Raw genomic sequence first — 19,700 nt, 5'->3', positions numbered from 1 at the left:
GATTAAAAATAAAGATAGGGGAAAATATGCAATTAAAATTTTAAAATTACAACTGGCTTCTTTCATGTTAATAGAAACACAAAGGAACAGTATTGTAGGCTAGCAGGTTAATTCTCTGCCTGCAATGTGGCATCCTATATGGGTGCCAGTCCGTGCCCTGGCTGCTCCACTCTTGATCCAGTTCCCAGCTAATGGCCTGGGAAAGCAGAAGAGAATGGCCCGAGTACTTGGGCCCCTGCCACACACATGGGAGACCACATGGGAGAAGAGGCTCCTGGCTCTGACTTGGCTTAGCCATAGCTATTGCAGCCAACTAGGGGAGTGAACCAGTATATGGAAGATCTGTAACTCTGACTTTCAAATAAACAAATAAGTCTTTAAAAAAAAAAAAGAAAGAAAGGAGAAAAGTATACAATATGAGTCTGAAAGGGGAATACAACAGTGAAAGAAAAATAAATCTTAAAATTAACACAGCTTTTGCATGCCCTATTCTTTTTTTTTTTTTTTAAGATTTATTTTTTATTTATTTGAAAGGCAGAGTTACAGAGAGAGAGAAAGAGAGAGAGAGAATCTTCAATCCACTGGTTCATTTCCCAAATGGCTGAAACAGCCAGAGCTGGCAGGGCTGGCCAGGCTCAAACAAGAGTTTTCCTGCTTGGTACAGGGGCCCAAGCACTTGGGCCACCTTCCACTGCTCTCCAAGGCACATCAGCAGGGAGATGGACTGAAAGTGGAGAAGCAGGGTTTCAAAGCAGTGCCTATATGGGATCCTGGCATCATAGGTGGAGGCTTAACCTGCTATACCACAGCCCTGAGCCCTGTATGCTTGTTCTTTATAGGGATCATTAAGTGTGCTGCAAGGAGGAGACTGCATTCCTGTGCTCCCACTCTACCACTTTAGCAGACAACACTGTGGAGGGCTCAGGGGCCCTGGGTGGGTTAAACAGTGCAATGTCACATGAGGGAGGAAACGTGCACGACTCAGAGTCACTGGGAGGCCCAGCCCGTCTCTCTGAGCAGGGCCCACCAGGAGGCAGCCAGCACTGAGGGCCACACAGTAAACCTCCAGCCAGCAAAGAGCGAGAAACAGAGAGATAGGATGATGCTTCTGGACCTTTCTGCGGCCAGTTCCCAGCCACCCTTTTATGTCCCTGCCTCCCTCCCACTGTGATGTCTCCTGGGGCCACACGCCAGCTATAGAAATACAATACAGTTGAAAACTGGGTCTTAGGGCCAAAGTGAGCTGGGTCTTACTCTTGTTTCGGCCACTCATGAATGAGATGTGCATGGAGTCTCTTTTCTGATCTGTAAAGAGGAGCAGGAAATTAACAGTACCTGTGTCTCTGCAGGATAAAGACAAAACTAAGTAAGGCAATGCGGAAAAACTGCTTACACAGTCTTTTGCAGACAGTGAGGACTCCGTCAACGTGTGCAATGGCCATTATTCCACCACGCAGGTCTCCCACATGCCACACCACACAAAATCGGAAGGGTCCGCTCTTGACCATCCCTTCCAGCTACAGTGATGTGACGTCAGTATATCAGCTCTGAAAAGCATGCCAACGTTCTGCTCAATGACAGACAGCATACGTGATGGCAGTCCCATAATGCTATAATGGAGCTGAAAAATTCCTCTCTCCGAGTGATGTCACAGTTGCCGTAAGTCACAGGACAACTCACGTGTCCAGGGGAAGGCTGCTGTAAACAAACCCACTGCCCTGCCAGCCCCGTGAAAGTACAGGACATGTGATTAGCCCCATTACACAACGCCTGATCGCGATAACCAATGACCACGCTTTCTGTCTGTATCTTAGAGGGCGCTCCTTCTCCTTACAAAAGCAAGCTCAGTGTGGAGCAGCCGCCAGCAGCAGCCTCACCCATCCCGTCTGTCAGGTCTCCGGAGGGCATCCCGAGGCCTTGTCAAGTGGCGAACCTGCACCATCCAGGCTTGGGTAAGCGCACTCTGTGGCATTCACACGCAACCAACAGCCCAGCACCCGTCTCTCAGGACAGATCCCTGTCGTTAGGCAACACACGGTTCTACACGCAAAGTGCAATTATCCAAAAACAAACACTTTTAGCGAGCTGGAAACTGAGCAAAGCCAGGCAGGACTAGCAGAAGTCAGGTCCTCTCGCCTCGGGGAGGCTCCCAGCCCACACCCAGCTCAGCTTTCAGGAATGGCAGCTTTGTGTGCACAGGGCTGGACGGGGAAATCAGCAGCTGGGCTTGCAGGAGGAACAGACTGATGTGGTAGGGACTTCGTCTGATAAGGCGAATTCACAGGAAAGAAGCCGGGAAAACTACAGCTGTGCTGGCTGGGACTGTAACCCTGCTTGCTGCAAGAGCACAGCCGTCAGGAACTTGGAGTGGAGCACCTGCCGCGAGAGCCAGAGCCAGGTGGCGGTATGGTCTTCCTGCATGCCTGGCTGGCTAAAATCCCCAGCGACTGCAGGGGAGTCCAGAGGGAAAAAGCAAGCTAAGATGATCTGAGAGTGCTGAAACTCAAATGAGCTCTGCACGTCACACACAGACGGAAAAGGTGACGGCTGGAACCTTGTGGGCACAGTGGCTGTAAACAACCACTGGGCGCACAGGTGGTGCGTGGTTACGGGGCCACTGGGACACCTGCACCCATAACAGTGATTGGGTTCGAGTCCCAGCTCTGCTTCTGATTCCAGCTTCCCAATGCTGGGCACCCTGGGAGGCAGCCGGTGACGGCTTAGGTCTTCTGGGGAGTGAGGATCCCTTTCTGACTGTCTAAGTCTGTCTCTCTGCCATTCCAGTAAATAAAAATAAATTCAAAATTTTACAAAAAAAAAAAAAAAAGGAACACTGTCCAATCACCGGCATGGTGATTCCGGCATGATTCCGGAAGTGATCTAGAAAACTCTGAAAATCTGCTGCTGCACAGAAGCAACACAAACACTGGGAAGATTATCAAAATCACTTTTCCAGAACCCTGGAAGTTAGCCCACGTCTTGCAACAGTGCAAATGTTGGTTCTTTGGAAGAACGGCAAGCTCTGTGCCATTCTAACCTGCCCATTCCCGTCCTCCTCTCCCCAGCTCCGTGCAGCCACGAACCCCAGGAGCCTCACAGCTAAGGTGGCCGTGACCGTCAGCAGCCACCCAGAGCCCACGTGGAATTGCCACTGAACCGCTACCGGCTAACGTGCCTGGCACTTCCCTGCAAAGCTGCAAGGTCAGGGGTTCCCTTTATTTGACCAGACGCAAAGTGCTTTCTGGGCAAAAAGCTCTTTTGCCGTGACATTTGATGAAAACAATAATGGTGACTGTTTAATATCATGATCGCCTGAGGCAGAAATTCCAATTAGACGTAGTAAGAAGCCAGTCAACAAACTTGAAAGGAAAAACTTGGGAAGATGTCCAGAGGAGACTTGGAAAAACTCCAGCCTACCCCAGGAATCTGGAAGGCCATGAGCATGCACAGGGCTGCTTCCCGGGAAAGAACCTAACTCCTCACTTCTCTCCCCTTGAGGGTCCATGCAAGCAGGAGTCAAGGTCAAGGCAGTGTTGCAAGCTTCCTTCCGTGAAGGCATACCCCCAAACTGACACAGAGGCCCCTGGCAAAGAACACAAGATTAGTGCAAGGCATTTAAGGGAGTCTCTTACTGACGGTTACCTGAAAACCAACCTGAACAAGCACAAACATCAGTGGCTTCAGACTTCACAGAATTAGCCCAAGAAAATCACTAAACAAACAGATGACAACAAACACCACCAACAACCCCAGTGGGACACAGGAACCTAATTTCCAGAGATGCTGTGTCATATTACTGAAAATGTCAGCTTTCTACCCCCTACCCAAATAATAGTAAGACATGCAAAGAACAAGAGACTGTGGCCTGGCTGTTGTTTGAATGTTTTTGCCCTCTCCAAAATTCATGCTGAAATTTAAGCCCCAGTGCGACAGTGTGGGGAGGTGTGGCTTTAGAAGACTGACGCAGGAGAGCTCCGCCCTCCTGGATGAGATGCGGAGCCCCTGTGCAGGGGCTGGAGGAAGCACTTCACCCCTGTGCCTCTCCAACTTCCACCATGTGAAGACACAGGGTGCTCCTCCCCGAGGACACGCTGTTCAAGCAGCCATCTTGGACCAAGTCCCAGCCAAACAATGAGCCTGCTGGCACCTTGATGTTGGACTCCCCGGCTTCCAGAACTATCAGAAAAACAATTCCTGTTCTTTGTAAATTACTCAGTCTGTAGTATTTTGGGAAAGCAGCACAAGGGACTAAAATAGGGCCATGGATAAGAAACAATGTAGTCAATAGAAATTGTCCCAAAGGAATCTTAGATAGCAGACTTAACAAAGATTTTAAAAGAACTTTTCCAAAAATGTTTAAAAAAAAAAACTAAAAGAAAATTATGTTTGAGGAATCAGAAGGGAGCATGCCAATGCTTTCTTACCAAATGGATAATATCAACAAAGAGACAGAAATTATTTTTAGAAGAGAAGGGGGGAAGGGGAAGGACCACCAAACAGATTTCCTGAAATTGGAAAGTTTAACATTCTTACTCCAACACACTGGATATAAAAGAACACATTTATGTAGTAAAAAGCAATATTAAAGAAATAATGGTTGAGAATGTTTCACATTTCATATCAAACATTAATCTCTAGAACCAAAAACCAAAAAGCCCAATAAACCTTGTGTAGGACCCAAATGAAGAAATATACATCTGTAGACATCATAGTCAACTGGCTGAAAGGTTAAGAGAAAAATAACAAAAATAACAGAGAAATGACACTGAGAAGGCTGAAAGGGAAAACAAAATCAACTAATTTGATATTGAGCAAAAACTCTTTCAAAAATAAAAACGAAATAAAAGACATTCCCAGATAAACAAAAACTGCAAGATCTGTCCAAGAAATGCCAAAGCAGCAAGTCCTTTACGCTTCAAGGTAGTAACACCAGGGGCCGGTGCTGTGGCACGGTGGACTAATCCACTGCCTGTAGCACCTGCATCCCATATGGGAGCCCACTCAAGTTCTGGCTGCTCCACTTCCAATCCAGCTCCCTGCAAATGGCCTGGGAAAGCAGCAGAAGATGGATCAAGTGCTTGGGTCCCTGTACCCATGGGAGACCTGGATGAAGCTCCTGGCTCCTGGCTTCAGCCTGGCCCAGCTCCAATGATTGTGGCCATTTGGGAAGTGAACCAGAGGATGGAAGACCTCTCTCTTTACTTCTGCCTCTCCTATGGAACTCTTTCGAATAAAATAAATAAATATTTTAAAAAGCAGGGGGCCAGTAATATCCAACAGGAATGCAAATTCACAGGAAGGAACAGAAAGTACTAGAAATGGCAAATATGAAAGCAAAGACAAAAGTAGGCGACTACTCATCTGAAGCAGATTGTGCTAAATTAGATAAATAATCACTCCAGCACCCATTAAACAACCAGTAGGTAGAAGCTTTCTCTCTCTCTCTCTCTCTCTCTCTCTCTCTCTCTCACTCTGAGTGTCCTGCTCTATCTCTCAAACAAATGCTTTTCAAAGAGCTGGCAGTGAGGCAGAGTGGTTTAGGCTGCCACTTGTGACATCAACACCCGCATCCCACATTGGCACTCCAGTCCAAGTCCCGGATGCTCTGCTTCCAATCCAGCTCTTTGCTAACGCTCCTGGAAAGGCAGTGGAAGATGGCCCCAGCACCCATGTGGGAGACCCGGATGGGGTTCTGGGTTCCTGGCTTCGACTTGGATCACATCCATTTGTTGTGGCCATTTGGGGAGTAAACCAGTGGATGAAAGATCACTTTTCTCTCTTTTTCTCTCTGTGTCACTCTGCTTTTCAAATAAATAACAAATACTTTTCCAAAAAATTTTAAAACATAACTTATAGATCAAGTGAGGCCAAGCATTTGGCCTTGTGGATGAGACACCAGGTAAGACATCCATATGCCACATCAGAGTGCCTGGGCTGGATGTCTGACCCCAAGCTTCCTGCCAACGCACACCACGGGAAGCAATGGTGATGGCTCAAATGACTGGGTCCACACGACACCTGGACTGAATACCTGGCTCTCAGTTTTGGCAGAAGTCTTGTGACCTTCCACAGTGCTACCATGTGGAGTCTTAAAGGGGTGTTTTCATTGATAAAGGCACTTAAAAAATGGATCTTGGCTCTTGCCCACAGAACAGATGAACAAGTTGGAGGCCATCTCTAGTCCAGGCCTGCCATGAACTTTTGTGGAAAGAGAGGCAGAGACAGAGAGCAACTGACGCTGTGCAACATAACTGTGGAGAATGAGAGAGAACCTGCTAATGAGGAGAGGAAGAGGAGGGAAAGAAAAGCCACACTCTCATAACACATAAATAGCATTTATTTACACACAAGCTGGACAGCAAATCCAACTTTGAGATTTAAGAGCCAGAGGAACCAACTAAGAAAGAACTAATTTTTTTCTAAGTCAAACTCCCCTTAAAAATTCTACCACTTCTCTGAATTGAATGTATACTGAAACATATAAGTCCATAAACCTAATAAGACATTTTAATGTCTCAATTAAAAGTAATAAAATAAAAATTGAATTGGAAAAGCAGTTTAAAACCCAGGGTTCTACATGGAGGCAGTTTTAAGTCACCTGGGTTAATGCTTTCAAAGACATTAAGTGTTCAATAGTACACTCAATGATTCATTATGCTGGAACAGAACATTTAGCAGGCTAACCACCTTGGCAAGAAGACCAGGCCATCACCCCTAAGGAAGTACCTTTTAATCTTAATGGGCTGGGAGTTAACAAGAAGTAAATTACCACTCTCTGAAATGAGGATATATTCTAAAGTCGCTGCTGCAAAAAATGAAATAGACAATTCTGGAACAGGTCCAAGGAAGCCTATCACGGGTACACTTACCCTTCAAACGGAAGGTTCTTTTGTAAATGAAAGCCACAGTTGTTCTTCCTGTGTATTTAGTTGAACACAAAATGACTGGAAAAAACCTTAATTTCATGAATATGCATAATTATTAATAAAATAGTTTTTTTAAAAAGATTAACTTCAGGACCAGAGTACATTTAGATACGTAAGACTCGGTACAAGTGTTTCCTTGGGAAGCTATGACAATGTTCCCATGAATACGATTATCAAGGGTCCCTGTTCCATGAATGATGGTTCTAACGCCAAGCTGCTGTCAGGAGAGAAAAAGAATGTGCAGGTGGTACAGCAATCTTAATGAATGAGGTGTTGAGAAAAGAAACGGCACTTCAGAGAGCACTGGGGTGGAACCCAGAGAAGTGGGGGACCTCCTACTCCCATTAACTGCCTGTGTATCCTTGGAGAGGTCACTTGACCTCCCTGGGCTATAGCTCCCCGCTCTGAAAGCAAGGATGGTGAGGGTGTGCTCTGCCTCCCACAGTGCCCAAGTCTGGAGGCAGCACTCTGAGCGTCCAGAGGGGGGATCACCCAGCACTCCTGCACTGGCACAAGTCAACGTACAATCGCTCTGCTTTATGTTCCCTCCTGACAATTTATTTTGAAAGTTCAAATAAAATTAGCCGGCGCCGCAGCTCACTAGGCTAATCCTCCGCCTGCAGCGCCGGCACACTGGGTTCTAGTCCCGGTCGGGGCACCGGATTCTGTCCCGGTTGCCCCTCTTCCAGGCCAGCTCTCTGCTGTGTCCAGGGAGCGCAGTGGAGGATGGCCCAAGTGCTTGGGCCCTGCACCCCATGGGAGACCAGGATAAGTACCTGGCTCCTGCCATCGGATCAGCGCGGTGCGCCGGCCGCAGCGCGCCAGCCATGGCGGCCATTGGAGGGTGAACCAACGGCAAAGGAAGACCTTTCTCTCTGCCTCTCTCTCTCACTGTCCACTCTGCTGTCAAAAAATTTAAAAAAAGACAAAAATTTAAAAAAAAAAAAGAAAGTTCAAATAAAATTAGTGAGGCAGATTTTTGCTCAGCAAGAGATACGTATTAAAGGTGTAGAGACACCACTTTCAGTATGAATATGAGCCATTGCTATAAGTCATATGAAACCGTGTAGGATAATGATTCTTACTTTGTGGCTTACTACGTTAAACTAACAAAAATCCTCATGGGCACACTGACAGTCAAGTGTAGCAGCAGCTGTGTTAGGGTCTCCACAGAACATCACAGAAAATACCCACATACCATTCCACGGCTTGAATAGGATATGGCTCCCAAACTCACGCAGAGCCGTTAAGTCCCAAAGTCCTGGGCCAATGGCACTGAGAGAGGGGAGGCTGGATCCAAGTATGCTGTCTAGGCCGCGGGCTTCGCAGGGGCGCCTCGTGTCACTGGGGAGTGGTCTTGGAGGGAGTGCTCATGAGCGGGTTGAACAGAGAGCTGAGCTGGGCGTAGTTACTCCCTGCTTCCCGGCTCGCCATGTGATCCTTCCTCCACACACACTCCACCACTGCCATCCTCTGGCCTCACCAGACACACACAGGACCAATGGCACCATGGGATCTTCAAATGGCAACATGGGAGCTCAGACTGTGACCTTCAAAACCATGGGCCAAGATACACCTGTGTAGGTTCCTAAGTAGACTGTCTTAGGTCCTTTGCCACAAGAGTGAAAGGCGGACCAATGCAGAGACACAACAGGCTTTCTAAGGATTCCTCCAGCACGTGGCCTCCCAGCAGGACGCAGGAGACCCAGCGGGCAGGGCATCTCACCCCAGTCAGGGCCCAGCAGCTACCTCTGCACACCACTGTTTCCTCCCACACACCTGCACGGCACACAGCAAGAGCCAAGGTAAGAGTGGACACACAGAAGCTGCAGCCCATGTCCCACCAGCCTTTTCCAGGGATCTGGACCACAGGACCCTAGGCCTACATGCCCAGTCTCAGCTCCCAATTCAGACGTAGGCGCACAAGGCAGATAGGCAAGTTCAGCACTCCATGGTTACCTTGCCTCTATGGCTTATCCAGAACCAGTGCTGGGAGGTGATAAATTCCAGAGTTATTCCTGCAGACAGGCCAGCTCAGCCCTGGGTTGATGTTAGCCTTTACTCATAAATACAAAATAAAAAGCCACAGGAGAGGCCGGTGCCATGGCACAGCGGTTATGCCACCGCCAGCAGCGCCAGTATCTGATACAGGCACTGGTTGGAGTCCTGGTGTTCCACTTGCAATTCAGCTCCCCACTAATGGCCTGGCAAAGCAGTGGAAGATGGCCCAAGTGCTTGGGTCCCTGCACCCACGTGGGAGACCTGGCAGAAGCTCCTGGCTTCAGCTTGGCAGCTGTGGCCCTTGTAGAGGGCACCAGCGAACCAACTGATGGAAGACTTCTCTCTCTCTCTCTCTCTACCTCTACCTCTACCTCTACCTCTCTCTTTGTAACTCTTTCAAATAAATAAATAAATCTTAAAAAAAAAAAAAAGCCACAGGATCTTATAAAACAATGAATTCTCATATACAAGGGGTCGTCAAACAGTTCAAGGAAAACACGTATTATAAAAAACTATGCATGGTTTTCAGAATGTTTTGGCATCAAAATAAACGTGGTCGTTAATTCCATTTTTTCCACAAACTTTTTCAAGCTCCCTCATAGGTGAGAACACTGAAACTCAATGGCTACAAGTGACCATCCAGAAGTCACATGGCAGCAAAGCAGAGAAACAGAATCCAAATCTGGGCTGATCTGATCTTTCAATCTATGCTCTCCCTTGCTCTGGTCCAGCAGACCACGTGGCTGGAGGAAAAGAGCTGTGCCAAGGAGCAGAAGGGAGAAGATATTAAGGTGGAAAGACAGGCAAAGCCCAGGAGAGGCCCGGATGTTTGGATTTTATCCAGCGTCCCTTCTGCTGCCAACAGTCAGCCAGCAGGAACCATTTTCTGCTCAGATACACCCGTCCACTCAGCACACAGGGCAAGTTTTGAATAGGGTAGGCGACCTGCACAAAGAGGTATTGTAAGAAAATTAATATGGTCAGGGAACTGATGGGAAAATTATTCCAACAGAATAGATGTGAAGAATCAAAAATCATTTACAAAGGATTGCCCCAAAGCTAGAATTAGAACGAGACAGTGATAAAAACATTACAAAGAACAATCTGGTAATACCTGATAACGGGCGGGGTGGGAAAGAGGCGAGGATAATGCTATGTTCACAAGGCGGCTACTCAGAGAAACAGGAAAATGGTAATGGTAAGGAGGAATTCGGACATGTCGAAATTAAGGGACAACGGGACAGCACAGTGTTCAACATAAGCTGGAAAAAGTTGAAAGGCCAACAAAAAGCTGAATGGGAGAGCACAGAGCCCTGAGATGCGCCAGGACAAGCTGTGAGGACAACAGGCCAGTTAACCACACAAAGGCAAGGCAAGGACAGGGCCACACTGTCCCCTGCCACGTCCCCCTCTCCCCTCACACAGACCAAGTGCTCAGTGGCTGTCTTCTGAAGAAAGCTAAGAACTAATCCTTAAGATCACGACCCCGTCAATTTTGCCTGGATGAAAGCCATAGCCACTATTTTCTGTATTCCTGTCGGTACCTCTAACCCCAGGAGAGAGAGTGATGAGATCAATTTAACACGAGTTACTTCCAGGAGCCAGTATCAACCCCTCCAAACCAGACTGAGAACGACTGCAAGAGCTGTGCTCCAGCCTGCCCTTGACACTGCCCCGTCAGTTACTCAAAACGTTCTTGTGGAAGACCAGAAAGTATTCACGGGGGCCATTTATGTCTCCAGAGCCCACCCACAGATGTGAATTCCCAAAAAGCCTCCAGGAACACAAAAATTTAAAAAAAAAAAAATCGGTCCCTACAAAGTCATGACCACAAAGAGCTTATCACAGTCCACAAAATTCCAGAAATGACTGACAGCCTAGGGGAGTGATTGTTAACTCTCGAGTCTGTTTCCTGTATGATTTCCTGGTGAACGGCTGCTACCCCACCCAGTCTGTCAGTCAGCACATCCTTTCTCCAAGGTCACAGAGAGGCCTTCACCGGGCAGGGGTGGGCACAGGAGGCCCAGGGGTAAGCCAGTCTGTCGTGTCCCTGGCCGGCCCCCTGGGTCAATGAGGCCAGGACCGTACCGGGACTGTTAGAAAACTGTAGAACCCAGAGCTGCCATGGCTACCGTGTGGCCCTAGAAAAGGAAGCCAACGCAGGCGGCAGCAGAGTCACATGTAAAGGTGCCCTCGGAGGGGACTGTGGCACAGCAGGTTAGCGCCTGGGATGCAGTCCTGCCTCCACTTCTAATCCAGCTCCCTGCTAATGTGCCTGGGAGGCAGCAGATGATGGCCCAAGGGTGGGAGTCCCTGCCACCCATGTGGGAGACCCAACTGCAGTTCTTGGCTCCTGGCTTCAGTCCCAGCTGTCCTGCGCATTTGGGGGATGAACTAGCAGATGGAAGTCCATTCTCTTTTTCTCTCTGTCATTCTTTCAAATAAATAAATACATCTTAAAAAAAAAAAAAAGGCCGGCGCCGCGGCTCACTAGGCTAATCCACACACCAGCACACCGGGTTCTAGTCCCGGTCAGGGCGCCGGATTCTGTCCCGGTTGCCCCTCTTCCAGGCCAGCTCTCTGCTGTGGCCAGGGAGTGTAGTGGAGGATGGCCCAAGTGCTTGGGCCCTGCACCCCATGGGAGACCAGGAGAAGCACCTGGCTTCTGCCTTCAGATCAGCGCAGTGCACCGGCCGTAGCGCACCGGCTGCGGCGGCCATTGGAGGGTGAACCAATGGCAAAAGGAAGACCTTTCTCTCTGTCTCTCTCTCACTGTCCACTCTGTCTGTCAAAAAAAAAAAAAAAAAAGAAAGAAAGAAAGAAAAGAAAACTTTAAAAAAAAGAAAACACAAAAAAAAAAAAACAAAAAAACAGCCCTTCTTTGGGCCAATAAAATCCCATCTTTGCTTAGCTAGATTCAATCAGACTATACAGTTGCAATGTTAAAATTCCTGGCTAATTCAATTGCCCATGCAGTTCTTACTTGGGGGAAAAAAATTTTTTTTTTAATTTGACAGATAGACAGTGAGAGAGAGAGACAGAGAGAAAGGTCTTCCTTCTGTTAGTTCACCCCCAAAATGGCCGCTATGGCCAGAGCTGTGCCGATCTGAAGCCAGGAGCCAGGTGCTTCCTCCTGGTCTCTCATGCAGGTGCAGGGGCCCAAGCACTTGGGCCACAGCAGAGAGCTAGACTGGAAGAGGAGCAACCAGGACTAGAACCTGGCACCCATATGGGATGCCAGCGCCGCAGGCAGAGGATTAACCAAGTGAGCCACATCGCTGGCCCCCTGGGGGAAAAATTTAATAGATGGCCCCTCCATTTCATTTACCACCCTGTTTATTTTGCTGTGCACATCACAGAATACTCGATGTGAGCTTATCGTTGCAACCAAGGTCATCAAAGCTCACGCCTCCCTAAGCTGTGATAACGTGAGCAAACCAGAAAGATAAATGGACTACAAAGGCTACGCCGAGGACACTCTGGGCTCTGATCAGCTTGTCCCAAACACCAGTGAAGGGAGATTTATGCTTTCACACTGAAGTTATCACATTCACAGCTGCTGATACAAGAAAAGATGCAGGCAAAGAGGGGAGGTAACAACAGAGACTGCCGACTCCAACACTTCTACCAACAGCGGGGGACCGCCGCAGCCCCCAGAAGGCAGTGCAGGACCACAGCTGGCAGCCCCATCCCTTAGCAACTCAGGTCACAAATATCTGCAGAGAAAAACACATGGGGGAAAAAAGCCACTGGCACAAGCAGAGCACAGAGAAATGCTACAGAGGAGGAACAAAAATGAGCAACCAACTGGAGGTGAGCTTTTCCCTGTACAGGACTCAACTGTGTTTAATATTCAGTATGTCTCATCTGAAACTCACCTTTGACATACATTACAGCTTGGGATGCTGGTTTTTTTTTTTTTTTTTTTTTAAGATTTATTTATTTGAAAGGCAGGGTGACAAAGAGAGAGAAAGAGGAAGAGACAGAGAGAGAGATATCTTTCATCCACTGGTTCATTCCCCAAATGCCTGCAACAGCAGAGGTTGGCCCAGGCCACAGCCAGGAGCCTGGAACTCCACCTGGATCCCCCCCGTGGGTGGCAGGGGCCCAAGTACTTGGGCCATGCCCTGCTGCCTTCCCAGGGACATAAGCATGAAGCTAGATCAGAAGCGGAGCAGCCGGGACTTGAGCTGGCACACTGATGCAGGATGTGACTTCAAAAGTGGTAGCTTACCCCGCTGCACCACAACACCAGCCCCACTTATACATCTATTTTTTGTCTCACTGGCGGGAGTGTGAGTCCCTTGAAGTCCAGGACCTTATCTTTCCAGACCTAAAACACCGAGACAAAGCTCAGAAAACGTCTGCTGGAAACGATCCCAGTGTCAAACCCTTCCCTACGGCGAGTTTATCACATAATAAGTCATCCTGCCCTCCTTGCTTAAAATTCAGAACCATTACCACTTGCTGAGTGACCCCAATGCGCCAAGTACTGTGCTTTATAAAAACCACACTCGTGATTTTGCTCAGTGACTTCTCAACCAGGGAGTCAAGAGGAAAGACCATGTTCTTCCTCACCTTTCCCATGGCTGTGCCCGACAGACCCAGAACACAAGCAAGAGGGAGCAGAGTGGACAGCGTTAGCTCAGTCTCAAGACAATGCAGTGCTGGGGCAGGGCTGTGGGATGGGATTTTCCCTGAAGGGGCGCTGGTTCCTGGAGGAGGTGGTGCAGAGTTTAGTCGGAAGTCGCGAGAGATGGTGCAGGCCCTGCAGCTGCTGTCCCAAAGAGTCAACCAGAGGCTGGCACCGGGGCTCACTAGGCTAATCCTCCGCCTTGCGACGCCGGCACACCGGGTTCTAGTCCCGGTCAGGGCGCCGGATTCTGTCCTGGTTGCCCCTCTTCCAGCTCCCTCTGCTGTGGCCAGGGAGTGCAGTGGAGGATGGCCCAAGTGCTTGGGCCCTGCACCCCATGGGAGACCAGGAGAAGCACTTGGCTCCTGCCTTCGGATCAGTGCGGTGCACTGGCCGCAGCGTGCCGGCCGTGGCGGCCATTGGAGGGTGAACCAACGGCAAAGGAAGACCTTTCTCTCTGTCTCTCTCTCTCTCTGTCTGTCTATTCTGCCTGTCAAAAAAATAATATTAATAATAATAAAAAGTCAACCAGAATTGGGAACGACTGGCCCTAAGATCACCAGGCAGAGGAAGCAGCTGCACTAACATCTGCGCAACTTCAGAGCCTACAACTGTCTCCTCTCCTTATCTACAAGGCGAAGACACTCCCAGGACAGTCTGTCCTCTCACTGTCTTTGTTTTTTTCTTTTAAGATTGATTTATTTATTTGAGAGGCAGAGTTACAGACAGAGGGAGAAGCAAAGAGAGAGGTCTTCCATCTGCTGGTTCACTCCCTAAATGGCCACAATGGCTGGAGCTGAGCCAATCCCAAGCCAGGATCCAGGAGCTGCTTCTGGGTCTCCCACGCAGGTGTAGGGACCCAAGCATCTAGGCCATCTTCCACTGCTTTCCCAGACTACAGCACAGAGTTGGATTGGAAGAGGAGCAGCTGGGACACAAACCGGTGCCCATATGGGATGCCATCACCGCAAGCAGAGGCTTAGCCCACTATACCACAGTGCCAGCCCCCTCTCAATGTCTTAAAATGCTTGCAGTCTGGGGCTGGTGCTGTGGTGTAGCAGGTTAAACTGGCACCAGCATCCCACATGGGCACCAACCGGTTCATATGGGCTGTTCTGCTTCCAATCCAGCTCCCTGCTAATGCGCCTGGGAAAGCAGCAGCAGATGGTCCAGATGCTTGGGCCCCCACACCCACATGGGAGCCCTGGATGAAGCTCCTGGCTCCTGGCTTCAGCCTGGCCCTGCCCTGGCTGGTGCAGCCATACAGGGAGTGAACCAGCAGACTGAAGACCTCTTTCTGTCTTTCCCTCTCTCCCCTCTCTCTGTGACTCTGCCTTTCAAATAAAATAAATAAATCAAATAAATTAAAAAAATATGCTTGCAGTCTGTCCCCTTCAAGATGTGACAGAGTTTTACAATGCTAACATCCACCTGCTCTACATATTCAGGCCACAAGAGATGCAGATTTGAAGGTACTTTTGGTGTCCAAGCCTCTAACAAAGCCAGGCTGGCTTAATAACTCCTGCAGGGAAAGAGTAGCCAAGTACACAATCTCTACTGCTGTGCGCCCTCCCACCCTACCATGCTGACGTTATGTCGGCTGCTGGGTCCTGTCGGAAGGACCAAAACTGGGGGAAGGCTGCAGCAAAGTCCCACTGGGGCTGCCTTGCAGCCACTTAGGTCTGGGTCACAGTCACGTACCTCGGAGCCAGGCGGGAGGCACCGGATTAGAAAGGAGCCCTGAGCTTGTTCTGCCTGCAGCTCCTGGATGAGCTGATGATGGAAAAGCTGTCCCAAGTGACTACTGGCCAGAGAACAATATGAAAAAGACCCAGTAGGGAAGAAGGCAAGTACATCTGGGAACCTGGGAGACACTCAGAGGGCTGCACCTTTGCCCATGAGGTAGAGAGTAGAAGGACATGAAAGCAGGGACTGGTACTGTGGTTCCAGAACCAGCTGCTCCACTCCCAATCCAGCTCTCTGCTGTGGCCTGGGAAGGTAGTGGACGATGGCCAAGTGCTTGGGCCCTGCACCTGCGTAGGAGACCTGGAAGAGGCTCCTGGCTCCCAGCTTCAGATTGGTGCAGCTCAGACTGCTGCGGTCATCTGGGGGAGTGAACCAGCAGATGGAAGACCTCTCTCTCTCTCTCTCTCTCTCTCTCTCTCTCTCTCTGCCTCTGCCTCTCTGTAACTCTACCTTTCAAATAAATAAATAAATATCAAAAAAAAAAAAAAAAAAAGAAGGCCATGAAAGCAGAAAGCCAAGCAGGGCCGGGCCCTTTAACAGTGGTGGGAAAGGATCAGGTTGATGTCTTAGGACGCTTGCTCTATTCCTACGTAGACAATGGATTGACAGAAGGGAAGGACGCAAGACACAGACAGGAAGGGCAATGGCGATCACATCATCACCACTCAGGCAAGATGGGGAGGCTGCTTAGATTGCAACGGGCCTAGAGAGAGTGGACACATTCGATAATGATCAGGAGGTACAAGCATCAGGACTTGGCAACTGCCCAATGGAGGGCATGAGAGAAGACAGGAGTTGAGGGTGCGCTGGGGGTCTCTGGCCTAGTCAGCGGGAGAGCTGGTGGTGATTCCCACTGACAGGGACATGGTAGTCGGGGGGGGGGGGGGGGCTGCACTTGAGACACCTATGTGGCATCTAAGACGAGAGGTCCAGAAGGTACTGACAGATCTGGTGATATAAATATTCATTAGCATCAACAATCCACTCATTAGAATACAACATGAACCACGAGAAATGGGGACTTTAGGGAAAATGCACCGCTCAGCCCTCAGGCCCTCAGGCTTAGTGCAAGAGCCCACGAGAAGACAACGCCTCGGTACCTACTGCTGTCTACACTTCACAGCTCACACAGGGCGTCAATGCACAGCCTGGGCACGTGGGTGTCACGTAACAGATACGAAACACACATGCATCCCTACAGGAAAACCAGCTTCCGCTGACCCAGCCACAACAGGTGGCTCAGAAGTCTGCAAGCTCAGCCTGACAATGCCTTCAGGCACGGACTCTTACGCCATCACGCTCACCGGTGGCCAAGGCCTCCTCCCGCGTGTCACTCTCACTCGGCTGATGAATGTTCCAGGAGGTTTTAGGAAGTGAAGAAATTTCGTCTGCTGACGCTAATTTCACCATATCCATGTGATTGCTCTGCAACCGGTAGCGGGGGATAAAGCAGACTTTGCCTTGCTGGAAGATATCCTTGATGATCTCTTCTGTCTCGATTTCATCCGGCATGCTCAGGAAGATGGAGATTCTCTGGGATTTCTGATACTGCCGGTGGGCAATCACCTGCGTGGGGAACGAGGGCGGGACATTTCCCAAGCTGACACTTTCAAAAGCCAGCAACCCCCTTCCCAGTTTCTCCCTTTTTCATCCAAATACAAATGGCAAGTGGTAGAGTGGGTTACAGACAACGCCCTGACCTGAAACCTGATTTTCAGTTCAGGACTCACGTATTACTTCTCCAACTGTTTAACCCCCTTATGGCACACACACTGATTTAAAAGTTGCCATAGAAACCAGCTGCTGCCATCCAGGGTTGATTCCCCAAGTACCCAGGGTAGTAGTCTCCAGTCATTAAATACTCTTCCCCTACAGGCCTGCTGTATTGTCTCTCTGAACCTTGGCTCCCACAAACTACGCCAATCCTTACACTGTCAGACATTTCTTTTTTTTTTAAGATTTATTTATTTATTTGAAAGGCAGAGTTACACAGAGAGAGAGGCAGAGAGAGAGACAGAGAGAGAGAGAGAGAGAGAGGTCCTCCATCCGATGGTTCACTCCCCAACTGGCTGCAATGGCTGGTGCTGCGCCCATCGGAAGCCAGGAGCTTCTTCTGGGTCTCCCACATGGGTGCAGGGGCCCAAGGACTTGGCTCATCTTCTACTGCTTTCCCAGGCCACAGCAGAGAGCTGGATAGGAAGTGGAGCAGCCAGGTCTCAAACCAGCACCCCTAAGGGATGCCTGCGCTTCAGGCCAGGGAGTTAACCCATTGTGCCACAGCACCGGCCCCAGGCTTCTCCACTCCTAAACTCGACCCATTTAAAGCCTCACTCAAGCCCTAACTTTTCTTCTGCAGAACCCTTGAGACATTGAGAGGAACTACAATTGTGTATTGTCGTGGGTTGAGCACTAATTGTTTCGTGTGCCCTAAATGCGGTATCCCTAACCAGTCTGTAAGTTTCCTGAGGCAGAAAACATGTCTTATAATGCGCTCTTAGGCTAACATTTCCATCCCATTTTCTGAAATGCTTCTGTTCAAAGGAACATTAAAATGGTCCCAGAGCTGGAAGGGTGCGGGGGTCCTGGTGGAAGGATCCCTACTCAGCAGAGCCATTCATTGGCCAGAGGGGGCTGAGCTCTGCTTACCAGAACTGTCAACCATCTCAAGAACCTACCAGTTGCAGAAGGCGGCCGTAGCTCCCCCTTTTCCCCTTTCTTTTTATGCCCTTGCCTGTTCTCAAGCTAAGAAGATAAAGATGCTGTAAAGCCAGCTGATGACTGGCACAATGATAACCAGGACAAAGAGTCAACTGTTCTTAATAAAAAGGGAAACACAGACATTAAGTAGATACAGCACGTCAAGTCAATGCTAAGGAACAAAGTGAACTCCTGTGTTCTGAAAAGCTACAAAGCTGTTAACAGGCCTCAAACAGGCAAAGCAAACGGAATGAGAAACCCAGACTTTGGGCAGGCCTCCGGCTTCTGGCACCCAAGTATAAATGAGAAAGTTAAGCGTGTTCCTAGAGAATCGAGAGCTGAGTAAGCAGCAACAAACATGAGTTAAAATGCAGTGTGAGACTGTGCATAGGCATTTAACTTTCTTCTGCAAACCCCATTTAAGTGACAGTAAAGACATTCAAAAAAAGAAAATCCATGATAGCACTAAGACCAAGAGAACAGTGGTTTGACTGATTCCTGTAAGACAAAGTGGAGGCCGGCGCCGCGGCTCACTAGGCCAATCCTCCGCCTGCAGCGCCGGCACACCGGGTTCTAGTCCCAGTCGGGGCGCCGGATTCTGTCCCGGTTGCCCCTCTTCCAGGCCAGCTCTCTGCTGTGGCCCGGGAGTGCAGTGGAGGATGGCCCAAGTGCTTGGGCCCTGCACCCCATGGGAGACCAGGAGAAGCACCTGGCTCCTGCCTTCAGATCAGCGCGGTGCACCGGCTGCAGCGCGCCGGCTGTGGCGGCCATTGGAGGGTGAACCAATGGCAAAAGGAAGACCTTTCTCTCTGTCTGTCTCTCTCACTGTCCACCCTGCCTGTCAAAAAAAAAAAAAAAAAAGACAAAGTGGATGGGACAGAACTGGTAAACAAACCAGCAGACCACACCACTCTGAAAGCATCGACACAGGTCAAGCAGAATCCATTCCTCCCTTGGAATCCTAAAGGGACTACATATGGCACAGGAAATCCCACTAACGGTCATAACTTCATTCATAAATATATACAGACAACAAAGGATAATCAAACATTTTGGAAAAGTTAAAATACAAAATAGAAGAATGGAAAAAAAAGCAAGGTGTGCTAGCAGAAACTGAAACAATTCAGGAAATATAGAATTTTTCTGAAATTCAAATTAGTTTCCTTGGACAAACTCAAGAAGATAACTGCATCTATACCACAACATATTGCAATGGAAGAAGCAATCCGTGAATTAAGAGATAATCACTGGGTTAAAATTTTGATTGGCAGGGGCCAGCGCTATGGCACAGGAGGTTAAAGCTCCGGCTTGCAGCACTGGCATCCCATATGGGCACCGGTTCGAGTCCTGGTTGCTCCACTTCCAATTCAGCTCCCTGCTAATGCACCTGGGAAAGCAGCAGAGGATGGCTCACGTGCTTGGGCCCCTGCACCCACATGGGAGACCCGGAAGAAGCTCCTGGCTCCTGGCTTCAGATCGGCGCAGCTCCGGCCATTGCGGCCATCTGGGGAGTGAACCAGAGGATGGAAGACCTCTCTCTCTCTCTTTCTCTCTCTCTGCCTCTCTGTAACTCTGCCTTTCAATTAAAATAAATAAATCTTAAAAAAAAAAAAAAAAGAAATGTGATACAAGAAGCAACAAAGTAGAACATGGTATGACTGAGAAATTGTAGGGTAGAAGAAAAAATTTGGTATCGA

The 19,700-nt window shown here is 49.0% G+C and overlaps 1 protein-coding gene across 7 annotated transcripts in view; it reads right to left on the bottom strand.

Annotated features, from left to right (window-relative positions):
* The window catches only part of MTHFS (methenyltetrahydrofolate synthetase), a 173,106-nt gene that overhangs the window by 150,223 nt on the left and 3,183 nt on the right, over window positions 1-19,700 (bottom strand). For all 7 annotated transcript variants that reach the window (XR_011381073.1, XR_011381074.1, XR_011381076.1 and 4 more), the window contains exon 2: window positions 16,611-16,872. Coding sequence is in view for 3 of the 7 variants with exons in the window: in XM_002722962.5 (XP_002723008.2) it covers window positions 16,611-16,872 (262 nt within the window). In the remaining 4 variants the exon portion in view is untranslated. The remainder of the gene's footprint in view (window positions 1-16,610; window positions 16,873-19,700) is intronic.

Source organism: Oryctolagus cuniculus, chromosome 12 (genome assembly GCF_964237555.1).
Source record: "Oryctolagus cuniculus chromosome 12, mOryCun1.1, whole genome shotgun sequence".
Classification (NCBI taxonomy): domain Eukaryota; kingdom Metazoa; phylum Chordata; class Mammalia; order Lagomorpha; family Leporidae; genus Oryctolagus; species Oryctolagus cuniculus.
Note: the sequence above shows the minus strand (reverse complement) of the source record. Positions and strands in the feature narration are given on the sequence as shown.